General features: G+C 37.5%; 1 protein-coding gene across 1 annotated transcript; it reads right to left on the bottom strand.

Moving 5' to 3' along the window:
• Positions 1-8,186: 8,186 nt before the first annotated feature.
• Positions 8,187-9,668, bottom strand: LOC121215385 (probable ribosome biogenesis protein RLP24). The gene is made up of 4 exons (XM_041089840.1): positions 9,556-9,668; positions 9,013-9,126; positions 8,776-8,912; positions 8,187-8,683 (listed from the first exon to the last, which is right to left on the bottom strand). Exons 1-4 carry the CDS (start codon positions 9,634-9,636, stop codon positions 8,509-8,511), a joined length of 507 nt encoding a protein of 168 aa, XP_040945774.1. The 5' UTR covers positions 9,637-9,668; the 3' UTR covers positions 8,187-8,508.
• Between the last annotated feature and the right edge of the window lie 298 nt (positions 9,669-9,966).

Genomic DNA, 9,966 nt, shown 5'->3' with positions numbered 1-9,966 from the left:
GCAGTTCAGTGATCCATCTCACAAACTTTCTTTCTACAATATATGTGTCGAGCTTATAAAACCCCAAGAAGGCAATGTGGGACATTTTCGGGGTAAAGACTTAGAATGGGACTTAGATTATTTTGGACAATTTATAAATAATTTTTTAAGGGTTGTATATGGACTTTTCGGGTTGTTTAATGTTTTGGACTTTTTATTTTTGTATTTACTTGTTTGCCTGAATTTGTTGTTTGAATTATATGATACTGCCCATATGAGCTAACGAGACATTTTGCAACTAGTAGAGCCTGTCGAAATTCAGTTATGCCTTATTCCGCTTATTATATATATGTCTTATTGTTTGATTTATAAAAGCTTTCTCATAGGACTAAATGCTTGTATGAAATATTTTGAATATGTATGGTGCGTATGGATGGTTGGTGTGATTTGTGGTAGTTTTTTGGAGAGCCATCGAAGTGGCTAATATGTCATTTAGAATTTAGGTCGGATTGTCCTGGCCGGGTTTAGGGTGTTACATTTAGTGTTATCAGAGTGAGGTTTATAAAAATGTAATAATAAATAAAAAATAAATCAGATTTTATAAATAAATAAAATTTTTACCTTTTTGGGCAAAAATAATAGTGTGAAAATTTGTTATGGATGGGGTAGGAACGGGAATAGATTCCCTTATTGAAAATGTTTTCTTCAAAAGAATTGCATTGGACCACTTGCCACTTGCCACTTCTTACTTTCTCATTTTCTTTAAATTAAATCTAATAGTAGTTAGAAATGCATTCCAGAGTATAGCCGGTGGGAACCCTGCGCCAACTGCCAGAGGTTTGCCACCCGAACGACTTCGAGCTTTGGGTTGTAAAGAATTTCAAGGAGGTAAAGGAGCTGATCTGATGATTGTTGAATATTTGTTGGAGAATGTTGAGAGGATCCTTGAGTAGATGGGATGCTCAAATGAGAAGTTAGATTGCATCATATCCTTATTAAACGGTGAAGCTCGTCACTAGTGGAATATGGTAAAGAGGGAGACCACTACTGATCACTTGACTTAGGAGTTCGTTTTGGAGTCCTTCCAAAAGAAGTGCTTGGGAGAGTAGTACTTGGAAGCAACGAAGAGAGAATTTTTGGATCTGGTTTAGGGAACCATGTCCGTGGCTGCGTATAAGTCCGGGTTTGTGCAGCTCAGCCAGTATGCTCCGGAGATGGTGTTCTTTGAGAGGAAGAGGTGTAAGAGGTTCCAGTTTGGGCTAAATCAGGACATTTAGGTGTATGTGTATCTAGTGACACAGAGCGGAGAGGTCCTCGATGATTTGGTAGAAAGGACTAAGGCTATAGAAGAGACGCTAACCGAGTCGCTTAAATTGGTTGTCATTGAGATCGAGAAGAGCGGATCTGATCGATCAGAATTATCAGGGAGACTAGGCAAGAAAGGTTGAGAGATTCGGTGGTCTGACAAGAATGATCAATAAGATTCTCGTTCGAGCCAGGCCAGACCGCAGAATATTACGGTAGTTGCTTCGAGTGGATCAGCCAGGTTCCTGGTGGGTCAGCACTAAGAGCATAGGCATCTAGGAGTGTGCTGGAGGATGTTTGGGGCATATCTGCACTGTGGGTCGAAGGAGCATCAAATTCATAATTGCCCGATTAGAGATGAGATGGTCAACCTACAACATTTGCTAGAGGCCGAGGCTGAGGTCGTGGTGCTAATGAGAGACCGACGGGTCAAAGATCTATTGCCTATACTGTAGCTGTATCGATCGACTCGTGTGGACCTACTCGTGTTTATGCTGTGAAGGAGCCACAAGAGCGCTTGAAAATGGATGTGATAGTAGGTACCTTTCTACTGAAATTTTTCTCTTTATTTTTGCTGATAGATTCAGGTTCTACTTATTCATATATTGTGAGCGATTTGGTGAGCGAGTTGAGGATTCTGGTAGAGACTATTAGTCAGGGAATGGTAGTGACGAGTTCGTTAGGGGGAAGTGTTTTGGTTTATCAAGTTTATCAAAGATGTCCGTTGGCAGTACAAGGATACACTTTTCCCGTGGATCTGATGAATCTATCATTTCGTGGGTTTGATGTAATTCTCGGAATAGATTGGTTGACTGAGCATGGGGCAAGGATCAATTTCTAAACATAGTGTCTTGCTTTGAGAGTCGAGGGTGGATTGGAGATTGTAGTCGTGGGAGAGAGACCCAAATTCTTCTCTAATGAGGTGTCCACGACTAAGGCTGTGAAGTTGATATGTAAAGGTTGTGAAGCTTACTTAGCTTATGTACTTAATTTTGGGAGTAAAGGTTCGGGAGTTCAGGATATACACGCTGTGAAGGATTTTCCTAACGTCTTTCCAAAGGATTTATCTAGTTTGCCACCAGATTGGGAGGTTAAGTTTGTTATTGAGGTTTATCCTGATACTGCACCGGTGTTCATTTCACCTTATCACATGACATCGAGAGCAATCAAGAAGTTAAAGACCCAGTTGCAAGAGGTTTTGGATTAAGGGTTTATCGGGCCTAACGTATCACCTTAGGGTGTATTGGTGTTGTTTGTAAAAAAGAAAGATAGTACCTTGAGGCTGTGTACTGATTATTGACAATTGAATAAGTTAACTATAAAGAATAAGTATCCGTTGCCTTGTATTGATGACCTATTTGTTAAGTTCAGGGGAGTGACGATGTTTTCGAAGATTGATTTGAGGTCTGGGTATTATCAACTCAAGGTGAAAGAGGCTGATATCCTAAAGTTTGCGTTTAGGACTTTGTATGGGAATTACAAGTTCCTAGTTATGCCGTTTGGACTGACGAATGCACCTACAACGTTCATCAACCTAATGAACTAAGTTTTTCACTCATATCTGGATCAATTCATAGTTGTCTTTATAGATGATATTCTCGTGTATTCCCATACTGAGGATGATCATGATGCACACCTATGAGTTGTTCTTTAGATTTTGTGAGATAAGCAACTGCATGCCAAGTTAAGTTAGTTGAGTTCTAGCTTCAGGAAATGATGTTTCTCGGGCATGTGGTTTCTTTTGAAAGGATTTATACGGATTCGAAGAAGGTTGAGGCTATTCTAGAGTGGAAGCAACCAAAGAGCATTACCGAGGTCCGCATTTGTCTCGGATTAGCGGGGTATTATTGTAGATTCATTGAAGGGTTCTCCATCATAGCCGTACCCTGAATGAAGCTACTTTAGAAGAATGTGCCATTCGAATGGACTGAGGAAAGATAGAGATGTTTTGATAAGCTGAAGACAATGTTGACTGAGGTACCAGTGTTGGTTCAACCTGAGTCAAGGAAAAAGTATGTTGCCTATAGTGATACGTCGTATACGGGGCTAGGGCGTGTTTTAATGCAGGATAAGAAAATGGTAGTGTATGCTTCAAAATAGTTGAAGCAACATGACCGTGATTAAACCTATGATTTGGAGTTAGCCGCTGTGGTGTTTGCACTCAAGCTTTGGCGTCATTAGCTTTATGGTGAAAGGTGTGTTATCTATACTGATCATAAGAGTTTAAAGTATCTTCTATCCTAGAAGGAGCTAAACTTGAGACAAAGGCACTGGATTGAGTTGCAAAAGGACTATGATTGTGTGATTGAGTATCACCCTCGCAAAGCGAATGTGGTTGTTGATGCTTTAAGTCGAAAGTCAATGGTTGAATTGCAACCCATGTTTGTACGATTGAGTTTAACCGTGTTTCAAGTGAAGCCAACTTTGTCTAGTCAGATTAAGGAGAGGCAGTTAGTGGGTGAAAAGATTCGACAAGTTGAGGATGGTAGCGGTGGAGATTTTAAGTTGAATTCCAATAACATCTTGAGTTTTCGTGGAAGACTTTGTGTGCCTGTTGATGTTGAGCTTAGGCATGAAATTCTTATTGAGGCACATAGTAGCCTTTATGCTATGCACCCCGGTAGTATCAAGATGTATCGAGATCTTAGGGAGTTGTATTGGTGGCCTGGATTGAAGTGGGATGTTACCGACTTCATGGGCTATTGTATGGTTTGTCAGAAGGTGAAGGCAGAGCAACAACATCCTTTAGGTTTGTTACAGTCGATATAGATTTCGAAATGGAAGTGGGACAGGATCATGATGGATTTTGTTTTGGGTTTTCCACTAACTCCAATGAAGAAAGATTTGTTTTGGGTGATTGTTGATCGGTTCTCAAAGAGTGCACATTTTCTAGCAGTGCGTACTAATTACTCGATAGAGAGATTAACTGAGTTGTATGTGGAGGAGATAGTTCGACTTCATGGTGTACCAATTTCGATCATCTCTGATAAAGATTCGCAATTTACCTTGAGATTTTAGAGGATTCTTTAGGGAGCTTTGGTTTGAAACTTAACTTTAGTACGGTTTATCATCCTCAGATAGATGGCCAGTCGTAATAGGTAATTCAGATACTCGAGGACATGTTGCGCAGTTGTGTCATCGAGTTTGGTATTAGTTGGGAGCGATATCTACCTTTAGTGGAATTTGCTTACAATAATAGTTACCAATCGAGTATTCAAATGGCACCTTTCGAGGCACTGTATGGTAAGGGGTGTAGAACTCCTCTTTATTGGCATGATTTGGGTGAGAAATGTGTTGTGGGTTTGGATTTGATTCGGGAGACTGAAGAGAAGGTGAAACTAATTAGTGATAAATTGAAAGCCACTTCTGATAGGTAGAAGTCTTATGTAGATCTGAAATGTCGTGACATCGAGTTTCAGGTCGGGGATCGAGTCATCCTTAAGGTTTCACCTTTGAAAAAAAGTTTTAAGATTTGGAAGAATAGGGAAGTTGAGTCCGAGATTTATTGGGCCTTATGAGGTTATTGAGAGGATTAGACTAGTAGCATATAGACTCAGATTACTGGCTGAACTTGAGCAAATTCATGATGTATTTTATGTGTCACTATTTCATAAGTGTCAATCTGATCCATCGCATGTTGTTCCAGTTAAGGAGATTGAGATTTGACCTGGTTTTACTTATGAGGAAGAACTAGTTGAAATTTTAGCTCATGAGGTTAAGGTGTTGCGTAACAAGAGCATACCTTTGGTAAAAGTTTTGTGGTGTAACCACCAGACTGAGGAGGCTACTTGGGAAACTGAGGATGTGAAGAGACGTCAATATCCTTATCTATTCGGTTCAGGTGATTTTGAGGATGAAATTTTTGTTAGAGGGGGAGAGTTGTCACATCCTGTAAATCGGGTCGGTAGTATTGGAATTAAATTATAAATTAAAAATAGATAAAATAGAAAACACGCTAGTAATTAGGACTAAATAGGAGTAAAAGCTAAACTAGAGAACTTAAATAGGTAAATTAAGACTATGGTTAGTGGGGGATTTATTAAAACAAGGGTAGAATTAGGAGGGATCTATAGGATAAAAAACCAATTTTAATTAGTGGATTTGGCTATAAAAGCCAACACTCCTAATTTGCTTCCTCATGTTTTCACACTTTATTCATTTCAAAAATTTGTTGCATCTGGTAGTTAATTTTCATTTAAAATTTTCTTGGGCATTACATTTTCCAAGCACCATTTTTCTTATTAAAATTTGGTTCGGTTATTGAGCGGACCACTCAAAAGTTGCGAGGGGTAGCTAGGTTGAAGCTAAAAGTACTAAGGGAGCATCAACTAGCAAACATAAAGGCAAGGAGAAGGTCACATAGTCGAGGTTGTGGTGAATCAAGGTGAGTACTCTGTGTACGACACTTGAAAACAAGGACACGCACGTTTGGAAGTCAAGTAAGATGTGCAAACCCCATCTTAACATTGTGTATCAAACTTATGCATTGTGTGAACCTCATCCTTGCATTGTGTAAACTTCTTCCATGTGTTGTGTGAACTTTTAACATGAAACTGTACGCGTGAATTTTTTCATGATTGTGCGAACCTTAAACAAATTTATATATGCGTCTAGGGTTAAGTAAAATATATATTATATATATTGGCAACTAAGTTTGGATATATATTATAACTCTACGAACTGTTAAATACATGTATATTCGAACTATTAATATATATTATATAAACATGAGAAAAATAGGTTTTGCTATACATTAGATGCATACGGTGGTTTTATTAAAAATAATATATATATCTTTACATTAAAAGGGTTTTGTATTATATACTTGCGTGCGTTTCTATGATAAATATTTTATATATGTCTTTGCATTAAAAGGGTTGTATTATTTAATCTATATATAAATGTAGATATATGCGGTGTGCAAACCTTATAACATGAATTGCGAACCTTTGTGAAATATGAGGTCTACTATGCTCTGTGTGTGTGAATCCTTGAGGTTATGGGGACCCACATTGCATGTGAACTTAAGCCATATGCTAACCTTGTTGTTTTGTGCTTAATATTTTTATATATGCAAGCTTAATGCTTTACAAGCTATTCTATAAATACTGCAAGCTCTATTAAAGCAGTGAGCCTAAAATGACGTAATCTGTAATGTGATTACTGTGATATGCAGGCATTGTGATTTTTTGGAACAATTGGATATAGTTGGCATGCCATAGATTTGTGAATGGTCATCCTATTATGTGATAGGGTCTTGCGGACCAGTGATTCGATGGAGAAATAAGGGAATGTCGAGCAATGCTCCATTCACCGGGGATCATAAGGGTGTGTTTTTCGGAGAGTGTGAGCATTCCTGCTACACTTTTATTTTGATTTGAGTGACTCTATGAGTCTTAGGGTGTGTTTTGGGATATCCGCTTATCCAATGAGTATGCCATTTAATTATGTTTCCTTTTCACAAATTTCCTATATATCACTAAACTAAATGGGGTTGATTATATGTGAATTAATGACATGCGAACTGATTGTATGTGAATCATTTACATGTAAAACTGTTTATGTGCGACCTGTTATATGCTATCTATCTGTAAGTGAGTTGGTTAGTATGTGAATTATTGATGTGTTTTCTTATGTTGAACTCATGTGTATTCACTAAGCTTTCCCAAGCTTATCCCTTTATTTTCTTTATCCTTTTAGATAAGTAGTGCGCGAGATTGTGAGGAAGGTGGCAGTTCAGTGATCCATCGCACAAACTTTCTTTCTATAGTATGTGCACCGAGCTTATAAAACCCCAAGAAGACAATGTGAGACATTTTCGGGCTAGAGACTTATAACGAGACTTAGATAATTTTTGACAATTTATAAATAATTTTTTAAGGGTTGTAAATGGACTTTTCAGACTGTTCACACTACACCAAAACAGGCTTTTAGCGGCGCTTTTTTAGGCCTTTAGCAGCGTTTTTTAGCGCCGCTAAAAGAATTTGCGGCGCATTGAGAAGCGTCACAAAAAACGCCGCTAATGACAGCGTCGCTAACTTTAGCGGCGCTTTCCCACAAACGCCGCTAAAGACCATGACCTTTAGCGGCGCTTTTCCCACAAACGACGCTAAAGACCATGATCTTTAGCGACGCTTTTCCGACAAACGCCGCTAAAGACCATGACCTTTAGCGGCGCTTTTCCGACAAACGCCGCTAAAGACCATGATCTTTAGCGTCGCTTTTTCGACAAACGCCGCTAAAGACGATGACTTTTAGCGACGCTTTTCCGACAAACGCCACTAAAGACCCTGACCTTTAGCGACGCTTTTCCCAAAAACGCCGCTAAAGACCACAACCTTTAGCGATGCTTAAACAACAAACGCCACAATGAAAATGAGTTTTAGCGGCGCTTTTTAACAAACACCGCTAAAACATGGCTTTTGAAAAAATATTTTAATTAAATAATATTTATTTGTATGATAATTATTATATTATGTTTTGTTTTGATTTTAAGGATAAAAATATTAATTAAATTAAAATTTCTATTAAAATTTTAACTATAAAGCTAAATATATATTTCTATGTAACAGGAATATAAATTCGTACCGATTTCAAATATTTCCTATAAAAACCTGTCATGACAGTGATATATATTGCATGCTTGATAATATATCAACCATCACAACCGCATATATTTCAAGACAATTCACAATTCTTAAACACCCATTCTCACAGAAAAATTTGCTAAGTATGACAGGCTTCAGATTGTTGAGAAAAATCAATACAAAGATTTATAACCTCAAGCTATCAAACAATTCCATTCATCTAAAGACATCCTTCATAGAAAATTTATGAGCACTATGTCATACTCATTTATCAGCTATTAAAAAATTAACGGCATGTATGACCTTGCAATTCAATTAATCACCACATTTCGTCCAGCAAGCACTTTATTGGCTTTCTATAAAATTTAAGATTCTTAGACTATCCCCAGAAATTATCAGTCTAGATATTCAACACCACATTTAAAAGGGAAAAACAAAGATAATCCGTTTTTAATGACTTTTCCATAATTAGTGACTACAAAATATGCTACTCAAAACAATAACATTTGAACATGCTAATCAAAATTCTGGACCGCTAGACACAACATAAAAAACCTCTTGATAACTTAAGCCACGAGTTGCATGCATAAGATTTTGGTGGACAAAAATACCAAGCCGAGGAACAGCAGAAGCAATTTCAGTCTTCCATGGGCTGATTCTCTTCTGTCTGTGCTTGGGACACATTGACTTTGATTTTTGGAAGACAAAGAGATGAATCTTGTGCAAGTGCGAGCGGAGCTTTGACCAAGTGAATGCCCAGCTCCAATTGCTTCCTTGCTTCTTTCTGCCTCTGGACCTTGCCTGTCTTAAGCCTGGAAAAAGATTTAAAAATGGAAGGGTTATTATTTACTAAAGTGCATGTTATAATATCTTTCAATGGGAACTGAAAGCACCACAAACCAACCTGTTTTTGATGTGGTCAGATGCCCTGTCTGATCTGATTTTATCAATCTTTTTAATGGCCTTCAGAGTATTCTCTGCAAGGTTTCTATCATATCTCTCCGGCCTATTACGTTTTCTCTCAAACTCAAATGTTGAATCCTGGTGCAAAAAGAAAAGAAATAGAAATCATGCAGTGTTTTGGTATAAGCATTGTAATAATGCAATAAAAAGTCCAAAATCAATGCCTTAGGTCTATCACCTGTGTCATGTCCTTTCCATGCAAACGCCTATAGGCCTTGGTCCATTTTACTTTACGGGGATTCCTCTTCATCTTGAAGTTCTTGTGGCATTTCGATCTACAGAAACGGAAAATCTGCAAATGTTTGGACCATCAGAAATTAAAATCAATGCAAACAGCACGAATGACATGTAGGGAACATAGTACTATAAATTATTTTAATTGATGCCCTCAATCTGGCATAAATGTTGCTGAAAACTGCATGTATCTGAACACTGCCAAGCATAAACACATACCAAGTATCAAATTTTAGGCCACTACATAGAGAAATGCAACAAAAAAGAAAAATACTGCAACGAGAGTAACTAAAAAATGGATGAGAAAGACAGAAAGGCGACTTCTGGACAAACCAAAGGCCAACTCCATAGAATCAAACCAAATGTGTAGCATGATAAGCCAATATGGATAATAACTAAATAGAAACAAACAAAAGCGAAGAACCTTTAAGAGCAATAAAGTAATATAACCTTTGAATACATGTAAAAGTAAGAAAGAAACTCCTACCTTGGCATCGTTGCGAACAAATTGAATACCATGCCCCGGATATACAGTGGAGGAACAAAACCAGCACTTCTCTAATCTCATTCTTCTTAAATTAACTAACAAAACACAATTTCCTAAACAGAAAATAACATTGACAATATCAGAAATCATTTCATAAAGAGACTAATTAGCAAAATTTAAGGGGGTATCACAATCTTAAATTGCATAAGTTGACATTAGCATGAAAAGAGAATCATGTATAACCTGAAGCATATGATACTTCCGTACATTCAATTCATCAGGTTTTCAAGTTTATTCGTCAGAAATTATCAAGCATAGACGAGACATAAAAACCCTAATAAAGAAATTCCACCTAATTATTTTACCCAAGTGAAATATTATAGACGGTGAAGTATTAAACCATTCCAGGTA

The sequence above is a fragment of the Gossypium hirsutum genome, chromosome D03, assembly GCF_007990345.1.
Source record: "Gossypium hirsutum isolate 1008001.06 chromosome D03, Gossypium_hirsutum_v2.1, whole genome shotgun sequence".
NCBI lineage: Eukaryota > Viridiplantae > Streptophyta > Magnoliopsida > Malvales > Malvaceae > Gossypium > Gossypium hirsutum.
The sequence above is the reverse complement of the archived record's forward strand: the minus strand, read 5'-3'. Positions and strand labels throughout refer to the sequence as shown.

Excerpts from the sequence above, each read along its gene's own strand:
- LOC121215385 (XM_041089840.1), bottom strand. The coding sequence starts at position 9,636 with ATGAGATTAGAGAAGTGCTGGTTTTGTTCCTCCACTGTATATCCGGGG. Across the intron at positions 8,913-9,012 it reads ATGGAAAGGACATGACACAG|GATTCAACATTTGAGTTTGA; the intron begins GTGATAGACCTA and ends TTTTTGCACCAG. Across the intron at positions 8,684-8,775 it reads TCTGACCACATCAAAAACAG|GCTTAAGACAGGCAAGGTCC; the intron begins GTTGGTTTGTGG and ends ATCTTTTTCCAG.